General features: G+C 42.1%; 2 protein-coding genes and 1 non-coding gene across 3 annotated transcripts; all 3 read right to left on the bottom strand.

Moving 5' to 3' along the window:
* Positions 1-787: 787 nt before the first annotated feature.
* On the bottom strand, positions 788-12,695 carry LOC116397053 (transportin-2). Its single transcript, XM_031872189.1, has 25 exons — positions 12,599-12,695; positions 10,949-11,048; positions 10,381-10,456; positions 9,694-9,843; positions 9,379-9,485; positions 8,553-8,686; positions 8,102-8,183; positions 7,224-7,346; positions 6,864-6,982; positions 6,648-6,708; positions 5,987-6,158; positions 5,675-5,827; positions 5,174-5,399; positions 4,909-5,080; positions 4,697-4,783; positions 4,022-4,129; positions 3,747-3,905; positions 3,548-3,635; positions 3,335-3,433; positions 2,503-2,598; positions 2,309-2,384; positions 1,978-2,077; positions 1,704-1,778; positions 1,209-1,357; positions 788-1,080 (listed from the first exon to the last, which is right to left on the bottom strand). The coding sequence occupies exons 2-24, from the start codon at positions 11,045-11,047 to the stop codon at positions 1,250-1,252; spliced, it is 2,670 nt and encodes an 889-aa protein (XP_031728049.1). The 5' UTR covers position 11,048; positions 12,599-12,695; the 3' UTR covers positions 788-1,080; positions 1,209-1,249.
* On the bottom strand, positions 11,161-11,231 carry LOC116397136 (small nucleolar RNA SNORD41). The gene has a single exon (XR_004213656.1). It is a non-coding gene; the product is annotated as a small nucleolar RNA SNORD41 (small nucleolar RNA).
* Positions 12,696-12,773: 78 nt separating the features above from the next.
* Positions 12,774-21,322, bottom strand: il12rb2l (interleukin 12 receptor, beta 2a, like). Its single transcript, XM_031872190.1, has 15 exons — positions 21,210-21,322; positions 20,832-20,927; positions 18,977-19,121; positions 18,717-18,865; positions 18,334-18,482; positions 17,965-18,106; positions 17,450-17,526; positions 17,103-17,340; positions 16,387-16,581; positions 16,056-16,160; positions 15,784-15,930; positions 14,877-15,041; positions 14,640-14,709; positions 14,182-14,281; positions 12,774-13,960 (listed from the first exon to the last, which is right to left on the bottom strand). The coding sequence occupies exons 2-15, from the start codon at positions 20,899-20,901 to the stop codon at positions 13,634-13,636; spliced, it is 2,079 nt and encodes a 692-aa protein (XP_031728050.1). The 5' UTR covers positions 20,902-20,927; positions 21,210-21,322; the 3' UTR covers positions 12,774-13,633.
* Positions 21,323-21,550: the final 228 nt, after the last annotated feature.

Raw genomic sequence — 21,550 nt, 5'->3', positions numbered from 1 at the left:
CACACACACACACACACACACACACACACACACACACACACACACACACACACACACGGCCTCCTTTAAACTAAAGGGACACTGATCAGACAATACGCACGAACGGGAGGACAAACGAACCCAAGCACCTGACAGCTTCAAATTATGGCAGCCTCCCTATACCGACGACAATAATGTCATAAACAAAGTAAGCAACAAGACAGACATTCACTTAAACATGCGTCACTTAAGAGGTGATCAAATGCCATGCAATAACTTGGTACTGCGGTGGTAAAACCTTAGAGGACGAACCTACTGCATCTTTTATTTTTGCCTCAAATGAGGGGGGGGGGTCGAAATAAAAGACACCTATGATTCGAGAGCAATTCAGAAACTGAGGTAAGAGGAAGAAAATTATTTCAGCTAAATGTACATGTGAAAAGAGAAAGACCCATGTGTCCGCACACCAAATGGTTTATGCAATTTCGCCGTTAAAGGTGCAAACAATCTGTGCACGTTTCCTGCATCGTTACGCAGTAAAAGCGTCCCGTGTGTTTGTGTTTAGCCTCTGCCCTCGGCCCGTTTCAACATGTCTACATGTGCGAGTCTACGGACTTCGTGCATTGTGGTGTTTGGGACTGTGGCACCCTATGCTGGTTCAGATAATTCCTTTTTTTTTTTTTTAATGTACCTATCTGCCACCTCCCTCCCCCACCCCCACCCCTTCCCTCCCAGCCGTCAGCAATTTTAACAGAATAATCAAAATCGAGGAGGGGGGGGCGGGCGAAGCCGGACCCCCCCCCCCCCCTTTTTTTTTTTTTTTGCCCTCACCTAGCTAAGATTCCTGCGGTGCTGTTGGCGAAAGTCACTTTAGAGTGTGTTGGATTTAGTGAGGCGTTTAATCCCAGAGGTATATGTATATCCCCAGTTTACCCTCCCACACCCACCACCCTCGTCCCACCCTCAGAGAGACACACAGGGGGAAAGGAGGCCATCCGCTGAGTGGAGGGTCACAAGGCCAGTCACATCCCTCCAGCTCTGGTTTCTCCCCACGATCTGGGCAGTGCAATGAGTTCCCCAGTTACCCTCCCCTACATTAACCTGGGGACAAGACAAAACAAGAGGATGAACAGATTAAAACCACATCATGGGAGTAAATGTAGAGGTCATACGAGTGGTTCAGGGTATTAAAAAAAAGGTGTGATTTATTGCCTGTTTGCTGAACATACCTAACAGGTTGGTGTCCTGTGTGGACAAGGAGGAGGTTGGGTTAGACACCGTAGCAGGCCGACAGGCGCTCCTTTAACAGAGGAGGGAACTGCTCTGAGAACTGCTGCCAGTTCTCTTCTCCTACCTGGTCCTTGAAGCCATGCAAGATCTTGGGAGAAGAAAACAGAAACCCATCACAGCGGCTGACTAACATCTGTGTGAATGTTTAAAGTAGTGGGTTTAAGCAATTGAGTGTTTGGCTCAACTTAAATGAGAGATTGACAAATTTTTTTTAAAAATGGTCTCCACCTGCTCTGCACACACTTCTCAGGCTTAAAAAAAATATTCCGCACCGTGAAATCAGATTTCGAATGTCTGTTAAGTGATCATCATGGAGTGTGGCGAGCAAGCATTGCACATAGTGAAGGAGCATTTTTAATGACAGTCGTCAGATCGATGTGTCCGACAAGATGGAAGTCAGTGAAACGGTCTTCTGTTCTGATGGAGGCACTCACCTTATAAAACATGTCTCTCAGGTCTTCCTTGGGGTTGACCCACGAGGCCACGGCGTCACAGAAGAAAATGAAGTCCTGGACAGAGAAGGGCACTCGTTACTAGCAAATTCAGAGCCCGGGACGAAAAAGTCACAGGAGGGTGACAAGGGCGACTCTGGATCAGAAAAGTTAATTTGGGAACTAAATGTATCACTGCTTTATCAATGAGCTGGGTGTTTCATCATCTCCAGAACATCCCCTGTAGCCTCAACAGCGTTAGAGTGGATCACCTCACCTGCACCACTCCTGCAGGGTTGACGCCGATCATCACACAGATTCCCCTGAAGGCCGAGTCCTTCTCCTCATTATCTCTGATATTCCTCAACGACGTGCACCTGGGAAGAGACGCAACGACGAGACAAAAGTGGAACGTATTAATTCATTAGTTTGGTCAGCATCTTCATACCACTACTGAGCAACAGAGTCTTGACAAATCTGGATCAGAAAATATAGGAACATTATGTATCATTGTAAATCAATGAGCTGGGGTTTTCATCATGTCCATAAAAACATCTTATATTAAATCAATAAGGGTATATTTCATAATACCAGTATGATAACCTCACCATGGTCGAATGAATTGCTGCAGCTGTGGGGCAACTTCTTGGGGGCAGACGTAACCCAGTCGGCCAATCGTAATGGCTGCACACAGGGAGACAAACACAAAACAATTCACCATACATTTCCACAGACACTCCCATCTTTAAAACGCATGTTCCAATGTGTACAGACAACAAAGTATGTGCGACGGTTTGGGTACCTGTGTTTTCCAGTAAAGTCTTGGGTGTGTTGGGCCGATTGATGATCTCCACCAGGTGTGGCAGAACCATGCCCACATAGGGCTGCATCTCCGCACCTGGACAAACACCAAGAACACAGTTCAAATAGATTCAAATGCCCATGACGACTTGACACTTGCACAACAGGCTTCCTGAGATGGAGGGTTTTTTTTGGTTTAATGATTGCTGTTGCAGAATGAGCAACATTCTGTTCGTTGTGAGGTTACGGTTACCTGTTTGACAGGATGTATGCGATGCCTACGACAGCTGCCACACTTATCAAGTTGAGGCAGAGACCGACTGACACTTGTGCCTGTCAGGATGTCACTGGGTTCACACAATATACATCAATATTGTGATACGAGACTAGATATTGACTTAGATTTTGGATATTGCAATATTTTATAAATGGCAGAAGTGTTGTCTTTTCCTGGTTTTAAAGGTTGCATTACAGTTAAGTGATGCGATATAATTTACTGAACTTACCAGACTGTTGTAGATAATTATCAAAAAATCTGAATGTGTAAATCTTAGGAATAGTCAACCCGACAATATAGTCACAATATTGAGGTATTTGGTCAAAAATATAGGGATATGTGATTTGAGGTTTGTTTTCATACACATGTGTGTAAAGTCAACTGTGCCACCTAGTGCAACATGCGGTGTGCCATATCTGGATCAGAAAATATAGGAACAAAATGTATCATTGTGTTTCAATGAGCTGGGTGTTTCATCATATCCAGATACCAAGCACTCGTTTTCAGGGAGCAAACCAAAAAACGCATCGACAGTAAGCGTGACCTGCTTTCTCACCCATTTGCATGGAGATCTCTCCGATGGCCCAGGTGGCGTTGTTGCACACCGAGATAAACTCTGGGTTCAGGTTGAGCCCCAGGATGGGCATGAACTCAGCTGGAGAGAGGACATGGACACACACACAGGTTACAATACAGAGAATGACATCCGATCACTGACGATCTATGGCTACAACAGGTATCGCACAATCAGTGCTCTGAGCACACTCACCAATGCAGGGCTTCACATGGAGGAAGCACGCCTTGGTTAGATCCCCCAGCAGAGCGAAGGAGCTTTGCCTCACCTCAGGCATAGTATCCTGCAACACAAACCAGACCCCTTAGTGTTGTAAATACGTCTAAATTAAAATGAAACAGCATACATATAGCTCAGTTTTTCTCCCATCTATAAAAAGAAACTGCACTCATACCTGCATGCATTGGAAAAGCAGAGTCATGATGTTGGAGCGGGCCACCAGCTGTTCCACATGAGCCCCCAAACCCTCCGCCAGGCCGCTCAGCAGATCCAAAGCAACGATCATGAAGTCCTTGTCAGGAGCCTCGTACTGGTCTGGATGCTGGTTGTACATCTGTACGGACAGGGCGGAGAACTTTTATCATCTCTTCTGCACAGCTGAAAATTGATCACCGAATACACAACACCTGTATTGTGTGTGTGTGTGTGTGTGTGTGTTTGCATGCTCACCATAGCCTGAGCTAGCGTCTTCTGGACTAGCGTGACACAGCGCTGATAGACGGGCTCACAGTAAGGCAGAAACCCACTCTGCAGGGCGGTAGCTACAGACGACAGACACTGGAAAAAAACAAAGATGATTATAGTTACACATACGCACATGTGTGGCCTGGGGTGTTTACCCAATTTTTAGGGTGAGGATGTCAAAAACAGACAGAAAAAAATAACATTCGGTACAGCCCTAGACATTCCTTAAAGCGACAATTCTTTAGCGTGAAAGAGCCATTTATATTAAAAGCTCAGATATTCTAAACCCAATGTGGGTTGAGTGAGACTGCATCAGAAAATAAAACTGAAGCACAGCTTCATCTTTCCTCTTATTTTTATGTGTCAAAAAGACAACTATGATAAAAGTATGAGTTTAAGACAATTTAAAAAGAGAGATAAATACCACTACTGAGTCTTGACAAATCTGGATCAGAAGATATAGGAACATTATGTATCATTGTAAATCAATGAGCTGGGGTTTTCATCATGTCCAGATGCAAGACGGACTCAAAAGTCAGACTCCATGTTAAAGATAAACTCTCCCGAGAGATGTTTGAGAAATAATGAGACTCCAAATGTTTCGAGTGTCACTTAAAATGTTTAAGTGATTACTTTAAATCACTCAAAACAACTTCTCACCTCTAGCAATGGGAAGAGATCCTTGTCTTCGTCTTTCAGCTCGTTCCACTTGGCAATAAGGGGGGGCATCAACTTCTGAATGTACTCCTGAGAAACAATATCAATCACAAATGTCAAGTTCCTTTAAATCCAATTAAGAGCAAAGATCATTCTGTTAGCTACAGTTCAATTAGGGTAAAACTTGGGAGTGCAGGTCTATATAATTCACTTACTTCCTGATTGAGGTGGTGGCCCACTGAGTCCGCTAGAGTTCCTATGGCATCGTAGAGAATGAGGAGATTCTTGTGCTGGTACTTCCCAAAGGCAAACACCAGTGTGTCCAGGATGAAGCTCAGGTAGGGCACCAGCTCTGTGCACGCCTCCTCCTCCAGGGTGGCAAACGCACTGACAGAAAACCAAGACGGAGGACAAGTCAATATTTAATCTATCGATGTAGTTCTGCCAGACTATGGCCGATACGTGAACGGATGTGCTCACCTGCAAGCAGCCTCTTGCACCCTCTTGTTGCCGTCCAAGATGCGTTTAAGAAGCTCCGTCATAAGGGGTTTGAGGTACGAGTCTGGGGGCTGAGAGACCACCCAGTGTGCATAGCGACTCAGGGTCCAGCAGGCAATGGAGCGTACCAGGGCCTTTTTGTCGCATAGACACTGGATGAGGTGGGGCATCAGCTCTGGCAGGTAGGGCACCATGCCCTGCATGCAGCCTGAGGCATGGAGAGAGGAGAGAACAACAAGGGGAAACTACTAGTTATTAAAAAGGGCAAAAAATACCACGATTGAGCAACAGCCTTGACAAATCTGGATCAGAAAATATAGGAACAAAAGGTATCATTGTAAATCAATGAGCTGGGTTTTTCATCCTTTCCAGATGCAAGACGGACTTAAAAAAAAAAAAAAAAAACTCAGCCTGTCAATACGACTGCTGCTCGTATAACAAATCAAGTAGTTTCTGAGAAACATCCAGTCCCGTCAGTCTTACCCTCAGCTATGGCCCCCAGGACCAGGATGCCAGACTCCTTGATGACCCAGTCGGGGTGGAAGAGCAGGCCTTTCAAGAGCGGCAGGAGGTGGGGCAACAGGTCGTCGCGGAACACGTTTGCGAGCACATCCAGTGCTGCAGCGGAACACTTCCCTACATCGAAAAGAAAAGAGTCCAGTCATTCCTAAACCCCGACCTGTTAATTAACACACAACCTACAGAAAGAGGCGATTGTAACATTATGCCCATCTTGTATCGCCAGGAGGATCCTATTCCACATCTCCTCTGTAACTGCATTTCTCGATCACTTACGAAGGTTCCAGTCCGACAGCGTGTCGTCGTCGTCATCATCGTCGTCGTCGTTGTCCTCGCCCTCCTCGTCCTCGCCTCCTTCGTGCTGCAGGGTGACGGTGCGCGACTTGTGGAAACGGGGCTTGATGTCCTGGTCACTATCTGGTACCGCCTCGTCCTCCTCTACATCCCCCTGGACAAACAAGTTTTATTTTGCCGCTAGTGTTCAGTAAGTGTCCACCACTTCCAATAAGTTCGATAACAAAATTGAAACTAATGTCGCCACACAAAGTTGTCTGAACACTCTCAGAGCCTCTTTCTCTAACCGGGTCAACCTGTGATTACCAGCATTACCTAAATAAGCTGAGGTTCAGTCTGGACCTGTAGCAAAACACCAGCTAGTGCTTGAAATGCATATTACACAAATCAAATATATGAATCCTACACAGGCTTGACAAATCTGGATCAGAACATATAGGAACATTATGTATCATTGTAAATCAATGAGCTGGGGTTTTCATCATGTCCAGATGCAAGACGGACTCAAAATGAAGCGTCAAACTTTTGAGGACAGCCGTACACTTAAATGAACATTATGATCAAAAGACATTAACTCATAACACAAATGGTATATTTCTGTATGAAAAGGTATCGTAAACGATTACAAGAACAAAGAGCTCACCTTTAATAGTATGATGTCAATTTCAGAATACTTCATCCCATTTACCAGGATAGGCGTTAGTCTACATCAAGCGGGGAGGAGGAGGAGACTTGATTGGTTAAAACAGCCGACAAACCTCACGTAAAAGTTGATTTTTTATTAAGACAACCACATCTTTCACAGTAGGAAAACAGAACGCACATTTCCCCCCCCATCAGTAGTTAGTATGCTACTCACTGCACCAGGTGTCCAGACAGCATCTCCTTACAGATGGGTTGCTCTGCTAAAGTCAGCCAGAACTCGCAGGCCTCCAGGGCCACGTTCTCATCGGGGTCCTGGGTTCTCTGCAGCATGTACTGCAGGAGAGGAGGAAAGAACGCGTTTCAGATTGGAAACATCCAAAACAAATGGAGTTTGCAACATCGTAGCACAGAGCCTCGACTCATCTGGATCAGAAAATATAGGAACATTATGTATCATTGTAAATCAATGAGCTGGGTGTTTTCATCATGTCCAGATGCCAGAAATAAGGACGCGGTCTACACGTTCTCCCACATCTAATTCCTACAGGTGGTTGAGCAGATGTCCAACACTTACCTGGATGATGCTGTGCATGTGGGGGATGAGGCGGTCTATGCGGACCTCCAGCAGCATGACCAGGGCTCGGCACACGTTCTTTCGAACCTCAGAGTCCTCATCTGCTGCCAGCGCAAACAAGCTCTAGATGGACAGAGAGGAGAAATGACACAAGAAAGAAAGTATTTATATAAAAAAAAAAATTAAAAAAAAAAAAAAAGACAATTGGGATGAACAAAAAAAAAAAATGGATGGACAAGGATTTATTTAAATGTGTCCAACCATTTAAATAACATGACTTCGCTTTTCAGCTGATTTTTATTTCCACAAACGCAAAAACGTTTTCAGTCGACAAATTGTTTTTCTTATTTTTACGTGTCAAAAAGACGCAACTATGATAAAAGTATGAGTTTATGACAATTTAAAAAGAGCAATAAATACCACTACCTAGCACACAGCCATGACTCATCTGGATCAGAAAATATAGGAACATAATGTATCATTGTAAATCAATGAGCTGGGTGTTTTCATCATGTCCAGATGCAAGACGGACTCAAACGTCAGACTCCATGTTAAAGACAAACTCTCCCACGTGATGCTTGAGAAATAATTAGATTCCAAATGTTTCGAGTGTCACTTAAAATGTTAAAAAAAATAATAAAAAATTATCAAAAACATCAATTCAAGACCGACATCTCCCTCACTCTCCCGTTAGCTCTGTTGCATCTGCTCATGTGAGGCACATCAAACATCTATCTTGTTGTGATGTTTGGTAGCTTCAGTCTAACTACACATACATATAACCTGAGTAAAAGGTTTAATAACAAGCTGAAAAGACTTTCAACTTTCTGTGGTCTGTTATAGAAACAGTCCAAGTCACCTCACTACACACAGCTCACCTCTATGAAGGTGTCGATGTTGTCCATCAGGGCCTGGGCTCTGCCGATGATGAACTGGTTCACACAGGCGATGGCATGGGACCTGCAGCCAACACATGTTAACAGTGGAGTCACACAGACGGATTAGTGAGCCAAAATACATAATGTTTAAATATACCAACAGCAACATCTGGCTTTGTGCCACCGCGTTTCGTTAAAACTTGTTTTTTTTTGACTGATTGGCGACACTGAGGCACCAAGAGAGAAATGCACCGTAGTGAGAAGAATATTTCTAATTTAATCTTATTAGCCATTAACTCTTAAGTCAAACGTCAGAGTGACAGGAAGCTCAGATGATCTGGATCAGACAGTATGAATACGAACGCCTTCACGGTCAGTCAGATGTTAATTCTGCATCACGCCCAGATGATAATCACAACCAATCGGAATGAGTCTCTTCTCTCTCCCGTACCTAATCTTGGGGCTGCAGTGCTTGAAGAACTGGAGGAATTTTGGTATCATAATGTTGAGAGGTCTGTTCAGAGCGTCGCTGTCCAGCAGCTCCGACGAATCCTCGCAGATCTTCTGCAGTGCTCCAAATGAGCCCTGAGACACGGACATACACAGAGAGGCTGTCAAATCAAACGCAAACATACAAGAACACAGAGGAGAGAGTGAGACTGCATCAGAGAATACAACTGGTACTGAGTGCATTCAACAGACTTCACTTTTCAGCTGATTTTTATTTCCACAAATGCAAAAACGTTTTCAGTCAATAGATCACTCATATTTTTACGTGTCAAAAAGACGCAACTATGATGAAAGTATGAGTTTATGACAATTTAAAAAGAGCGAAAAAATACCACTACTGAGCAACAGAGTCTTGACAAATCTGGATCAGAAAATATAGGAACATAATGTATCATTGTAAATCAATGAGCTGGGTGTTTTCATCATGTCCAGATGCCAGACGGACTCAAACGTCAGACTCCATGTTAAAGATAAACTCTCCCACGTGATGCTCAAGAAATAATTAGATTCCAAATGTTTCGAGTGTCACTTAAAACATTTTAAAAAAACTAAAATGATCAAAAACAACATGTAGATACAATAATAAAAATGTCCTTCAAAGGATCTGAACACTCAGGATGCATGTACAAACTACGCTAGAGTGACATCTCCCTCCCTCTCCCGTTGGGTGAGGCACATCGAGCATCTATCTTATTGTGATGTTTGGTGGCTTCACGTAATTCTTAGTATAGCATAAAAAACATGGGCAGAGCGGGGTAAGTGCAGACCTCGCAGGTGTTGTAGTCCTCAGAGTTGAGCAAGTTGCAGAGCTGAGGCAGCAGCTCAGGCCATGTTTGTAGTTCTCCCTTGGAGGAGATGGTCGTGATCAGGATGCCTGGAGGAGCGGGAGAGACACCGAACGTCAGACAGTGATCCGTTATTAACGGGACCGTGAGCGGTTGCCTTTGCGGTCGCTCTGGATCAGACAGTATGAATACAAATACCTTCACGGGAAATCAGGTGTTTTTAATGTTTTATGCATCACCTCCAGAGGCGGGAAAGGACTGGGTGTCTTAGGTACGATGGCCACAAAACAAACTCACCGATGGTGGCGCGAATGAGTGGCGAGGGGTCACCGATGTTGTTGAGACATTCCTGCTTGATGAAGTCAGCAACAGTCGGGGGGAAGTTCTGGTAGTGGGCCTTAACATTGTTCTTCAGTATGAGACCACTCAGAGAGCGAGTCGGCTCGTCTGAGGAGAGGAAGTGAACAGAAGGAAGGTACGACTAAGTTAAGAGAGAAACAGAGGCCATAAATAATGTCTGTGTAGACCTATCAATTCTAACTATAACCAAAGACAACCACTCAACGTATTTTACAGGTTTGTGCCATTTTATTATATTGTTCTCTACGGTTTATTAAGTTGAAGTGTAAAGTACATCATGTTTGGCTCTGCTCAAATCTTCACGGTAATCTAAATAAACTAAATCAGGTGGTCCTTCATCACACCCGCGGTTTCTCTCTGTGAAACACATATCACACAAATCAAATGTATGAATCATACAGAGCCTTGACAAATCTGGATCAGAAAATATAGGAACATTATGTATCATTGTAAATCAATGAGCTGGGGTTTTCATCATGTCCAGATGCCAGATAGTGTGACACACAGTTCATTCAGCGTTCTAAGTGTATGGGGGAGTATGAGAGGAACTTTAATCATTGTGGATTCATGACGTCGGTGCGCTATAAAACGGCTGAAAGAGGAGAAACACATCTAGCGACTCACCTTCAGTTTTGAGTCGCGTGAGAACAAAGATGAGATAGTTGTTGAAGTCGGGGAATTGGTTGAGTTGTTCAAGTTTCTAGCGTGGCAGTTAAGGACCATTTCACTGGTCTAATTGTAAATATATATAAAGATTGACACAGAGCTCCACATGGAATCACCAGTGTATTAAACATCACCAATATTTATGGCTGGCTCACCCAAATAGAATTTACATCAACCAAAGACATCTTTGTAGTTTGTTAATACAATGTGTGCATTGTCTCTGCAATTGTACACTTGGAACATTAAAAAGACTTCCCAGGATTTGCAGCTGACGCAAGTGTCAGATATCGGAGATTTATCCATGAACAAGTGGCCACCCGCTCCACTCTGGACTAGTACAGTAAAAATCTTTAAAATGTGGATAGCACTCCAACTTGATAATGTGGCAGAAGTAGCAATAAATTAGCATGGTGCAGATTAAAATCCCTTTGCACTAGCATTAAAATCATGCATCACATTAGTCAAATAATAATAATTATCCCTAGCTACCCTAAGCACACCCTCAGATTGTACTGTGGTAGGATACTTGTTGGACTGCTCTCTGCGTGACTGTGTTGGGCGACTGAGAGTCTTTGAGCAGTTGGAGGACCTGCTGAAGTCCCTGCTCATCTGGCTGCCACTCCATCCTGAAAAACAAAAACATTAATTTAATCCACACATTAACGTAGTTATATGCATGTTTTACAGTGTAGCCCTACACAGATCACTATGTAGGACAAATAGGTAAGCGGGTGGTTTCTGGATCAGGCAGTATGAATACAAACACCATCAGTGGCAGTCAGATGTTTTTTAGGATGCATCACCTCCAAAGTCCACACCCATAGCTATTCATAGCAACGCAATGTGAAAGGAAACAATGTACAGAACTTTGTACGAAGCTCCTTTCGATGCAGTCAAGTCTGCTTACACTGCAACTATTCCTAATGCAAAATCATTTTTTAAACTTATCTGCAGAACTTCTCTACCAGCAGACTTTATACCCCAAGAAGTGCATTTTAATAATCTTAAATGTCAAATATCTGCAGACGTTACTTTTACCTAATCAGGCAATGTACCAAATGTTTGAAGAGGAAATAAGCCTTAAGGGCACATGCAGGAGGATGAAGGTGCACATGTTGCGGGTCGAAGGCGGCCACGGGCCCTCAAGAGTTAGGTAACGTTAAGGGGTATTTAGAGAGATAAAATAACCGCTGCAGTGGTTGGCCTAAGCAGCCAACACCTAAAAATATAATTGGAAATCGGCTTGTGGAACAAACAAAAAAAAAAACAAAAAACAAAAAAAAAAAAAAAACGAGGACATTAAGAGAACATGACCCGTTAAAATCCCTGTGACCCGGTTTATCCGCTCCACGTTAATCCGACCCCCACCCCCACTCCACCCGGTCCGCTGGTAGAACATACAGAAACACTTTTGTGCCGAACTATCTCTCGTTTAAATCTCAAACACACCGTGTTTGTACTGCGCGTGGGGTCCGAAAACTCGCGATTTATCCGAGAGGGTCGTGCTCATTGTGGTCGGTCGGAGTGTGAGGAAAAGTTGTCACGGATATAGCGATGTTAACAGGGCCTCCATGTCCGGCTCCTCGCTAACGTTAAGCGGCCCGTGTGGTTTATACAGCAACTACATTTAACTAGACTTGTTAGTTAACTTTAATTATAACATCCGTGGACGATTTACCTCATCGGTTGGTTAATAATCATTTGAGATGCCTTTACACGCGTTATCCCGCTGCTATTAAAGTTGCCCTTCTTTGCTCGGGGCCTGGTCGACACGGCAACTCCAGGCTGGAGATAGTCACAATGTGCCCGGCATGAAAATAGGCAAATACCGCCATCTAACTATCAAAACACCGCCATGTACCAACTCATAATTTAGGAATAAGACAATATCTGAATGTCCACGTAAGGTATCGCGGTTAACACGTCGTTAGCAGCCAGTAATGGGTCTAAACTTGATGAACACGTTTCGCAACCAGGCGTTAGCCGCTAAGCCGTTTGAAGCTATTTCTGACTGACAATGCTAATGCTAAAGCTACTAGCTAGGCTAATGCTATGTAACGGACACTTGCCCGAAATTCGCTTAATCAGAATACCTTACCCGCTGAGGCGGTCTGATCGAAGACAAATATGTCTACAACGTTCGGTTAAAGTACAACGTATATAAAACTATACGTACAATATTGACTTGAAAGTTGAATTATCGTACTGGGCCGCTCTCCACCCGTGTGCTTCGTAGCGGTTCTTCTTGTTCAAATGAGCACGCCGATTGAAGTTGAGCTATGACGGCTTCCGTCCAGTACACATTTCGCTAACGACACGAGATTACAGAAGGACCTTTGCTTTTAAAAAATATATAATGGTTAATTATTAGGCACAGAAAATAACACACAAAGGCCTACAAACAACCAAATACATAAGAATGGTACGGATTGAATTGCATTACAGTGATACTTATAATTCATATAAGTATCTACAGGATGTGGGTGTGGTTTGTTTTTATCATATTAGTGATCAGTTGCAACTCATCAAAACAAGATGAATATGATAAATGTCCTCAACTGTTTTTTCAGTTTAAATGAAATGTGTACTACATTTTATAAATGTAGTTATTAGCTAAGAATATGTTTAAAGGATAATTTAGTACACGATGCACAGCAGATATTTAATAAGAATGCGGCTTATAAATCCAACACTTCAACACTGTTCTCCTTTAGTAAATAATTCAGTATTTGTGTGACATTTCTTTTTACAATCGACACTTGACATGACAAGGTAGTACAAAATATAAACCATGTAGGTGTTTCGTTTTTTTCCTTTTTACATTAGATATTGTGAAATGTAGATATATATGGTGTTTTGTGGCTTCATGTGTTTATTATTACTTGAATATTTTTAAGGCTGTGGAATGACTGTCTTGGAACATACTGCACCATATTCCACCATATTCCACCGGCATGGCTGTGTTGTCACTAAAGTGAACTAAATCGAACAAGTTAGGCTTAACATTGGTAATCACTGAAATAAGAAAAGTAAGCCAAATGAAAGATGTCATAAGCTTTAGTAGATAAATCTCTCCAATGACCTGAGTCGCCCTCCTGGGTCCTGCAGAGAGGTCATTGTCGAAAATAACATTTCCACATTGAACATTTTCTGCACATTTAAAAGAAACACACATCTGAGATGAACGTCCATGAGCCAACGTAGAGAAACATCAACTGTCCAGTACTTCCAAAGCAGTGGGCATGAAGTGCTTTTCGTAACCCCCTGATGAACTCCAGCTAGCTTCCCTGTCCCCCTCCTCATCTGAGTCAACCATTTTGCTGTACTCCTCTCTTCCTCTGTGGTCTGTCCTTTGACACTCCTCTGTGACAGCTTCCTCCCTCCGATCATCTTGGCAGTCCACCTGTGAGCATCCATCTCCGACCGCTATCCTCGTTAACCCGTCAGGGCCGGAGGGTTTCTCCACGACCTCCAACAGAGAGATCTTGGGATGCGCCTCATTCACGGGAATGCAGATCCAAGCCAAGGAGTCATTAATCTACAGAGAGATCACACACAGACCCGGGATGTATTTGGTCGTTTTGGTAAAACACACTAACAAACTAGGACTTGACTACATTAGTGAGCATGTAGTTGTAAACGCAATAAGCAGTTACCAGCTGAAAAGCAAAATAATGGCATCAACAATCAGCGTAAATCCTGTTTCCGAGATTAGAGACAAAGACAAAGAGGTGCTGTTATTTCAGTCCAGTCTCTCACCTGGTGCTTCATGTGTCTGAAAATGTGGCTGTTGCGGGCATCTGGCACTTTTGTCAGAGAAACACTGAGGCACCATACTTTGTTTTCTTCTCGACAAGCACTGGCAGACACATATGAGTAAAAAACAAACAAGCATAAGAAACCCTCAGGTTCAATGAAAAAGAAAAATGTGCACATTGATGTATTATTAGCTTCAATGTTTACATCCACAACAATCATGGAGAGGATTTGAATTAAATATCCTTTTTTTTATTATTGCACTGTACACAGTTTTAGCACCCCAACACTGAAAAATTATATTTTTTTGCTTGTTAAAGTATTTCAAGTGTTATTAGAGATTAGTGAACAATAGTCAAAGTATTTACCAAGAAAAAGCAAAACAAACGTGCTGTATCACAGCTATACAGCACAAGATGCTTCAGAACTATAAGATAAGTATGTTTAAATGATTATCTCACCTGTATAAAATACAAAGCATGCATATCACGGCCAACAAAATGATTCCAAGCACAACTGCTATTAAGTGCGCTGAAAAAGAGAAAAACGAGACGAGAGAGACAAACTGATTCAGCGAGTATGATTAATCCACGTATTGTAAGAAATATCAAATTACACCTCTTAAAATTCTCTGTCATACAGCTCATCCTGAGCTCATCACATTCAACAAGAAAACAATTAGGTTTGTGATGTAATACCAAAAGGTTCATGGTCCTTGGTTTTGAACTCTGCCGTTTTATTCTCTCCCGGTCCGGCTAGCGTCACAGCTCGGATCCGCACCTCGTACTGCTGTCCAGGACTGAGATGCAGCAGCTTAAACGTATGACTGTCACGCTGCGGTGATACACTCACATTGTACAACACTAGGAGAGACAAATTGTGTGGAGTGAGGTTCAGTAAACAGAGAACAGCTGACAGAAACAAACCAAATTAAGTGTTCTATTACTTTAGTTTGCCTGTTACTACTTTTCTTTATTTCTTTTGGATATATTTATCATGATTTCACACGTGCATTTTGATTTAGCAATATGTACGCTGCATTTAGGCCAAGGAGAGCTTTGAGGTAAAGGCTAATGTCAAGATTTTATGTAATGTAAATTAATTAATTAATTAATTCATAGATAGCACAAAGCTATTTTGCCACTGATCATCTATGGGCCGCTTTAATGTACCAGTTAAACTGTTGTGGCAATGTGCACGTTCTAGAATGTTGGTGATGCTGCCTAAATTATTTTGAATTGATATATTTTTCATAAAATTTTCTGAAGGTACGCCTTGTCTTATAACTATGTTGTATAAAGATGACAATCATACTGTTTAAACAACAATTCTAACATGCTGATGTTTAGCAGTTTTCACCATTTTAGTTTAGCATGCTAACATTTGCTAATCATCACACAGCTGAGGCTGATGGGAATGTCATTAGCTTTGCAGGTATACAGTCAAAAACCGACCTTCTGATGGTGCTGGATGAAAAGTTTCGCTTTTATCAAAGTTAGTAGAGGTGTGTACCAAATTTGATGGCAATCCATCGCACAGTTATTTGCAATTACTTTGTTTCCTAAAGTAAGTACTACAACTGTGTTATATATTGTTGCTGTGTACCGTTTTTTCTGTCTGCTCCACTCTCTACTACTATTTGGTAGTACAGGATCACCCCGTTCTGCTCGGAGAGGGGAATAGACTCCCAAGACAGGGTCACATAAGTGTCACCGATGGAAGACACCTCAAACGATGGCCCTCTGGAGGGGGCTGAAAAGAGATAAGAGAAAGGTACATGATGGTTACACGTTTATTCCAGTTAATATGAGAAGTTTGCCAGTGGAAGTAAAACATTCTTTTCAAAGATAGCTCAGAAACAACGCATTAATACTTACTTCCTTGAACTGAATATACGATAACTGGTGAAAGATGATGGACTTTCCTGCTGTTTGATACAGTAAACAGTGACACTTGGTAGGCTGTGTATTTTTTATATCGACCTGTAGGTGGAGACACAAACCAGATTAAACAGCCACTTTGAAAACAGGCAGCACAAGCCCAACCTTAAAGTAAGAAGATTCATTCTCCAAGTTGAAAATGTATTATAACAGATTATCAATGAATGATGGTTTCTTTGAATGAATGTCCTCCATCACTTTCTGGGCCTATACTCAATCAGATGTTTGAAATATTTAAACAGTGTTGTTGTATTCAAATCAAACAGACCTTCAAAGATTCCTGTTGTCTGGCTTTTGTTCACTTTGATCCAATCAAATCCTTGGCCTGGAGGACATCCTGCTTGCTTGTATTGCACCACATATTCCTTCAGGTTGTCTGAGAGCTGAGCGGGCGGATCCCAGGACACAGTGAGGTTCTCTTCATTCATCATGAGGCGAATAGCTTGCTCGTTTTTATGTTCACCTGAGCAAGAGAGAAGTGCTTTGTTAGTTCTTATACGCCGCAACAATAGTAGAAATACAAGGGAAGGAACTAGAGAATTGGATCAAAATATATATAATTATTGTCCATCATTTTAACTATAATTTCATAAGTAATCATTTGATGATTCTACATTTTATATTGAAGGACATAAAATCAGCTTGATACATTTAGTCCATTTGGTGATTATTAAGTTCACATTTAATAACCGGAAGAGCCAATTTTTGCTTCGAGGAATAATTCTCAGATTTAAAAAAACGTTGACGTGATGAGGCAGATTACCTGCAGCCTTTCACTGATTGTGAGCGTGTCTCAGTGACTCTCGATGAACTCGAAGTTCTTACTTTTGACTCTGAAAGGCTTTCTGAATAACTCTTAGATCACAAAACGTATCCATCCAGTTAGGAGCTGCTTTAAGCCTCCGGGTGTTTTGTGAATACGGCCTCTGATACAAAGCTTTCTGTACTTACTACTTATACTTTTGACTCAATGACAGTTGATACCTGGTGTTGGCAGAGCGAGGTAAGAAGGCTTTGTGGCACCACGAGCGTTGTAGGCAGACACGCTGACTGATGCTACGTCCTTCAGAGAGGAAGTAAAGTGGCATTGCATCTCTTCACAGGCCAACCGGCCCTTTGGCTCAGCTGTGGACATGTTCACCAACACCGGGGCGCCGTTATTGTAAGACAGTCTGACTTCATATCCCAGAATGAGGCCGCGAGCTTGAGATATAGGAAGCTTCTGGATGGGATGAAGAGAAGGAAGAGGGTTAGCGAGTCGTGTGTCTGCGTAAAGTGAGACTCTGGTTTCAGTCAGAGAATAACGGTTGTGGGGTAATGTGCTGACCTACCTTCCAGGTCACAACACAGTCAGAGATTTTCTGGGATATCCCACAATCCCTCCATACATCCAGCTCTCCATCTGGGGCTGAACAAGGGGGGAACAAGTTAGAAAAACAAAGAGTTAATGGCCAAATCAGACCCAGTGCAGGTTGGTGGTTCATAATGTCAGCAGATAAATGGTTATTTTGTTTAGTGGATAAGACAATACTGTTGGGGCAAATTGGATTATTCTTTTTGTTTCATCTTTACATAATTACTGTCACCATACTGTACACATTGAAACGGTAAATATCTGTACAATACTGTATATCTAGTGGCAGGTTAGCTTAGCATCTAATGGAAACGGCTAGCTCTTTCCAAAAATAACAAAATCCACCCATCACAAATGCCAAATTGTCTTATCTACACTTGGGTTTTTGTATGGATTAAACAAACAAGACATATGCATGTTATTTAATGAGCTTTAGAGTTACAAACTATTCCTGAAATGCTTTTTAACTGACGATAAACTTGGAGGACTCACCCATCTCTGTGCTTCGTATACTGTGGATTGCGCTCCAGTCACTCATCAAGCCCCGTTCACAGGAACAGCGAACTTGAAATTCATAGACTGTGCCGGGCTGGGGACTGTCGACTGTATAGCTGCCATGGAGTACATCCTTGTCCTGTGTAGAATGGGGAAATAAAACAAGCATGTATTCAGTTGACAAAGCTTAAGACAATCAATGATACACAGTTTTTCTTGCAAGATTACCTTTGAGGGTTTTTTTCAGGGCAATAATTGAAACATTTTGCACTTTCTTCTCAAAGTCAACTTACTCCATTACAGAGTGTGGACCGTGCTGAGAGGAAGAAAAGGAAAATAGTGGAAGACAAAACCTAAATCAGACACCTCACGCCAGACTTGCTCTGCCTCTGTCCGATATTGGACCTCACATTGACCCAAAGAGAGATCCTCATGCTCAGCACAGGTGGAATTCCAGAAAAACTCTAAAGAGTCCTGATCTCTGACTGATGAGGCTGTAGGAGGAGGCAGCTTGACTAGAAACAGAGAGAGATACACAAAAGCAATCTAAAACGAAATATCACTTCAATCAAAATCAATCACTTGAAGATAAATTACAAGAGTCACTAAAGTCAGTATCGACTTTTTACTATCATACAGGTACATTGCAGTGATTTCTGTTGGCATCAAGTGCAACTTATACTATTATTACTGTTGTTATTGTCGTTCGTGGTGATGTCTGTATTGATGAATGTGCAGGACTAACTCACTGATATCAGCTGTATTGAACAAAGCAGCCTGAGATTTGGCAGAACCATGCTGGTTCTTAGCTTGGACCCAAACACGAAGCTCCCCATGGATGTAGTCTTCCCGATCGATAGTCCCACTCGTGCTGGTCCCATTGATCCCATACACCTGCCTGGAAGACAAGACATGAGGAGTAAAACAAATTCAGAAGGCTTCTCCCAAAGTTTTCAGATTATTAAAGTTTGTCAGATGACAATGAAGGAATATTTCTGGTTGTGTTTACTTGCTATTTGCTGACTTCCAGTGCAGGCTGTAGTGCGTGGGGATCTCAGGGTCCAGCCTTGAATCCCACTTACAGAGTATAGCTTCACAATTGTTCTCATTACATGGGATGGAGCACTCAGGAAGAGATGGAGAAGCAGGAGGAGCTGGAGAAACACAGAGGGCAAGGGATGAAATCAAAAGTGATTCTGTTTTTATAGTATATAGAAAAACAGTTTCAACTAAAAGTGAACATCATGAAGGTAGGATTTCTTGCATGGCTGTTGAATTAGGCTGCGTTAGTTGTAACCGAATAAACTGGCAACTTAGAATTCCAACCATGACATCTGAAACACCAAATTCAATTAAAACGTATATCTGCATAGCACCATGACACAAAATCAGGTCACAGTGCTTTACATAAAAACAAAACAAGAAATAACAGAAACGTCCATACGTACACACATGCACATAAATATCCACATACATACATACAAACAAGGGTACTGTAAAAATACAGTGTGTTCAGTTAAGAAAATGCTCGGGTAAAAAGTAAGGTCTTTAGTTTGGTTTTAAAATAACAGTGTCAGAGAAAGTTTGGATTTTTTTTTAAATATCACTTTACACGTCGTATGAAGAGCTCTTTAAATGTCCAAAACAATAGAGTCAGTGTCAGACTTAAATATCCAATCCAAAAAGCAACGGTACTGACCCACCGTGACAAACGTCCAGGAGTCACAAAAACTAATTCAGAAAGAAACACACAGCTAAAACAGAAACAGATGAACACAAGGAGCCTAAATGAACGCACTGTAAAATCTCTCCCAAAGCTCATCCTAGTCAGAACATCCAGTGGTGATTGACTGTAAGATTGAGCAGTTTGACTTGTGCAAATGAAATGCAAATTCTTATTAGTGTTCATGAGTGTTTTAGTCGTATAGATTGAATTGTAATAATAGCAAAGCAGAGAATATCTGAGAGAAGACTGAAAAAGCGCCAGAAAGCTTTAGATAGAAGAGAGTGATCTTCACCACAAGAAAAATACAAAAAAAGAGTCATTTTCATGTTTGTGAATCGGCCCACACCCGCAAACACACACACACACACACACACACACACACACACACACACACACACCTTTTTACACACCTTTACCCATTTCTTAAAAGCCTCTACACTTTTCACGGTGATCAATTCAAAGCCTGCCCGCAGCATGTTGCAAGAAAGCACCCTTCTGTAATGTTAACAGGAAATGAGTACTTCAATCAGGTTGGGTCCAACTGCACCCTTCCCTCCTCACCATTTCCTCTTGAAGACAAAATGTAACGCAGTAATACAACATCACAAAGGCTCAGTCCACAAATCAGGAAACTTACAGGTACCTGATCTGCATAGAGCCCTTCGTATAAACATGCTCAGCGTGCACAACATGTGCTGCACATTAAACCATAGGCATGAATCATCTACAGTATAATTAGTTGGAGATACGTTTTGAAGTGGAAGACAAAGAGCTTTTACTTGAATAGTGATAGCAACGCTTGCATAAAGTCCTTGATATCGCTTTAACATTTCAATGTTATAGCTGGTTGAAAGTGAGCTAATTGTACATGCTTTATACCCTTGGATAGTTTATATTATTTATTTTTTTATTAAGCTGAACATGTATTTTGTATGTGCAATTTTATGCAGCAAAGTTTGTACTATTGTATAGTTGTTTGATAAATATGGTGGAGTGAAAATGGCAATATTTCCCTCTGGATACGGTGGAGTAAAAGCATACAAAAGCACTAAACAAAACAAAAAGGCACCTGATGATAGGAGGAATTTAACTTATACAGTATTAAAGTAACGTGTGCAATAGCACTGAATAAACCTACCTGGAGCAAAACACTTTGGCACGATGACCAGCAAGATGGATAGAAGCCACCTTGACCCAAGTGTGGCCATTACATTTGGACCCAGGCCTCTACGGCCTGAGGGGGTAAAAAACAACACACATGACAAACACATACACACACGTACTGTATATACACACACATAAACAATTTCCCACCACGGAAGCTATAGCCTGTAACTGCTACATTCCTTACATCCAAGCACTGTGCTGCTGTTTGTGACACAATAAATGTAGCTTTCACCAACACGTGCATCGAAGTTTGACGTTAATATCCTTAACTGTACATGTCTCAAAACAACAGCAAGCTGTTTTGATCTTCTATATTAGCAAACTATCATTATTGACTGTTATTATTTACCTCATCGTGAGACACGCCGGGCAGTCTGTCGCGCATTCTTTAGCGAAATGAAACAGGGTTTGCAAGGAGTATTGGAAGAAAGTTAGTTATGAAGTTCAAGTCAGTGTAGTTATTTTACCGGGTAGCCACGCCTATTTCTGGAATTACCAGTGACGGGAATCGCGCGCGCGCGTCAAAACCGCACGCACACGCGAACTCAGCTCAGTCTCCTTCCTGCTGTCTGTGTGATGCAGGTCCAACAACATCAGCCCAAGGATCTTCACATAGAAACAACACAGGCACATTTTCATGACAAAAAGCGTGCGTGATAGACGAGGTAGTGATTGTAACCCAGAGACCAC

This window comes from Anarrhichthys ocellatus, unplaced genomic scaffold, assembly GCF_004355925.1.
Source record: "Anarrhichthys ocellatus isolate YVR2014 unplaced genomic scaffold, GSC_Weel_1.0 scaffold62, whole genome shotgun sequence".
Lineage (NCBI taxonomy): Eukaryota > Metazoa > Chordata > Actinopteri > Perciformes > Anarhichadidae > Anarrhichthys > Anarrhichthys ocellatus.
This window is presented reverse-complemented; position numbering and strand designations above follow the sequence as displayed.